The sequence below is a fragment of the Cicer arietinum genome, chromosome 6 (genome assembly GCF_000331145.2).
Source record: "Cicer arietinum cultivar CDC Frontier isolate Library 1 chromosome 6, Cicar.CDCFrontier_v2.0, whole genome shotgun sequence".
NCBI lineage: Eukaryota > Viridiplantae > Streptophyta > Magnoliopsida > Fabales > Fabaceae > Cicer > Cicer arietinum.
The window spans coordinates 61,744,510-61,747,283 of NC_021165.2; the positions used below are offsets into that span (position 1 = coordinate 61,744,510).

At 37.7% G+C, this 2,774-nt stretch overlaps 1 protein-coding gene across 1 annotated transcript in view; it reads left to right on the forward strand.

Annotated features, from left to right (window-relative positions):
• LOC101508690 (GTPase LSG1-1-like) overlaps nt 1–2,774 on the forward strand; it is a 5,879-nt gene that overhangs the window by 1,871 nt on the left and 1,234 nt on the right. The window contains exons 3-7 of the mRNA XM_004506174.4: nt 777–863; nt 1,007–1,100; nt 2,009–2,065; nt 2,273–2,352; nt 2,465–2,774. Coding sequence (XP_004506231.1) covers nt 777–863; nt 1,007–1,100; nt 2,009–2,065; nt 2,273–2,352; nt 2,465–2,774 — 628 coding nt within the window. The remainder of the gene's footprint in view (nt 1–776; nt 864–1,006; nt 1,101–2,008; nt 2,066–2,272; nt 2,353–2,464) is intronic.

A 2,774-nucleotide genomic window follows, 5' to 3' on the forward strand; every position in this document is an offset into this window, starting at 1 on the left:
GGGGGGGTATTTTATGGAACGATCTTGGTAGTTAATCCCAGCGTTTCCTGGTGAGATCCTGCTATCCCGGTGCGGTGCAATGCCTAACCGCACCGGCGCTGTCCGCTACAGTGTGGAACAAGATTTGAATGAGATCCCGCTATCCCAGTGTAGTTAGTTCTAGTGTTTTCCAACGAGATCCCACTACCTTCTCTATTTTGTTGTTTCTACTTTCACCTAGGAAGAAGAGGAAGGATAGTATGTTAATGAAGATGATGCTTATCTTTGATTCCTATGCTAGAACATGCATCTGACTTTTAATATTTAGTTATTTTATTTATGTGTTAAAATTCTTCAATATGCATCTTTATTTCCTTCACTTTTGTTTGTATTTCAATGCATGTTTTGACTAAGAGTAAGACTTGTGAATTTTTATTGCTAATTATGAATGTTTCAGAGTTTTGAGGCATTTGTTAATTTTGCATTAAATATAGGTCTACATAGTATTATTCATGTAATTTGTCCAACCTGGAATGTGCTATCCCGCTATCCCACTTTTGGGTTGGCCGCGACGCACCGCTATCTGGTATTAACTACCTAGGGAGCGATTCTAAAATCCAAATCTTAAACAATTATTATCTACATCAAACTTACCCTCCTCTCTTCTCCTTCACTACCCTCCAACATTGAACCAAGCAACTAAAATTTAAAATAATCCCTCCCTTTCCCTCTGTTCCCCTTTAACCCAAACAGAGCTTCAATTTTTTGATTGAGTGATTCATTTGTTTCTCTTTCAGGCCACGATGGAGTGCTGACATGTCCCCTGAGGAGCTTCATGCTAATGAAACACAACACTTTTTAACCTGGCGTCGCAGCCTAGCCAGGTTAGATTACAAGTTGTAATACAGATATAAAAGCCACTGGCTATTATGTACAATGGTTTCTGTTATGTGATGTATTTGCAGGGTTTAAAAGCTTTGTAGATGTTTTAAATTTTTGTATTGATGGTATGGTGATGCTTTTTCAGACTTGAGGAAAATAAGAAGCTTGTCCTTACTCCATTTGAAAAAAATCTTGACATCTGGAGGCAGCTCTGGCGGGTTGTTGAGCGCAGTGATTTGGTAAGTCGGTGTGCCCTTCAAAGTTTTACCTAGAAATATCTACTTTTGCCTTTGGAATGATGGTGCATCCATTTTATGTAGCTTTTGATGATGGGAGTTTGCTTATATATCATATGTAATATAATAATAATAATGTTAGACATGGTTCCCAGTTTTGTGAATGACTACTAGCAGCCTGTTTTGGTATCCACGGGTTTTTCTTGGATTATAATACAAAGTCTTTTTGTTGAAGTATTAAGGTTTTATCTTTATACGTATTGCTTTTCTGTTGGTGTGTCCTGTCTCACTTCCCCTCATGTCGTGTCCTGTCTCACTTCCCCTCATGTCGTGTCCTGTCTCACTTCCCCTCATGTCATTTGCACAATATAGTACTTGGTGATAGTGCTATAGCAGATAAAATTCAAGAGATCAACCATTAAACCTCTTTTAGTCTTTTTTTGGGTGCATATTAGGGACACCCCTTTCGTTATTGTTTCCTGTTTAACTGTATTGATTACACTGATGAAATTTCTAGCTGCCTTGTTTTTAGTTTCCTTCTAGTTCGAACAAAAAAGAGTGGAGAAAGCCTATTGATTTTCCGTTTTTTGGACCTGCATCATGAGCCTGAAAGCAATTTCATTTTTTTAACTTCATGAAACAAAAAGGAAATAGATGCTCTGGTTGACTATGGATAAAAGCCTATTTTTTGTCGCTCCCCAAATAAACATTCAATTTTTTATTCTGTTAAAAAAGGCTATATATTATGAAAGCATTTGGTTAGTTGATATCTTTGTTTGTACCAGCTGTGGTTTTGTACTTCTGTAGAAATATCCATAGTGTTGTAATTTTCTATATGATATATGCTCTGTATTGTATCCAAGTGCAAGAAATATTGAAGACTGGTCTCATTTTCTCACTTTTTCTTACAGCTTGTTATGGTTGTTGATTCACGAGATCCACTGTTCTATCGCTGTCCTGACCTTGAGGTAAGATCTCTCTCTCTCTCTCTCTCTCTCTCTCTCTCTCTCTCTCTCTCTTCCTTACTGACATATGAACTAGACCATATCATGTGTGTAATCTGTGTAGACAACTTTGGACATTTTTTAGTATTTTGTTTGAATAATAATTTTCTCACGCCAATCATTCTCTTGTGTGTGCCAAGCATGACCCATTTTGCTTTAATTTTGGAACAGGCTTATGCAAAAGAGGTTGATGTGCATAAACGCACATTGCTTTTGGTTAATAAGGCAGATCTTTTACCTGCTTCTGTTAGGTTTGAATATCTGTTTTTAGGTTCATTTTGTTTCAAATCATTGCCTATGAATTTTAATCTTTCTAATATTGTTATTATTAATCCTCTGTTTTTCTTCTGTGTGCTCCTGCAGAGAGAAATGGGCAGAATACTTCCGTGCTCACGATATTCTCTTCATCTTCTGGTCAGCTAAAGCTGCTACTGCAGTTTTGGAAGGCAAAAAGCTTGGTTCGTCACAGGCTGATAACATGGGGAGCGCAAATAATGCAGACACAAAGATATATGGAAGGGATGAGCTCTTATCTCGCCTGCAATCAGAGGCAGAAGACATAGCAGACATGAGAAGAAATTCAGGCTCATCCTCCATTAAATCCTCAGGTGAAAATGCTTCTGTTAGTTCGTCGTCAAGTCACGTAGTTGTGGGGTTTGTTGGATACCCTAAT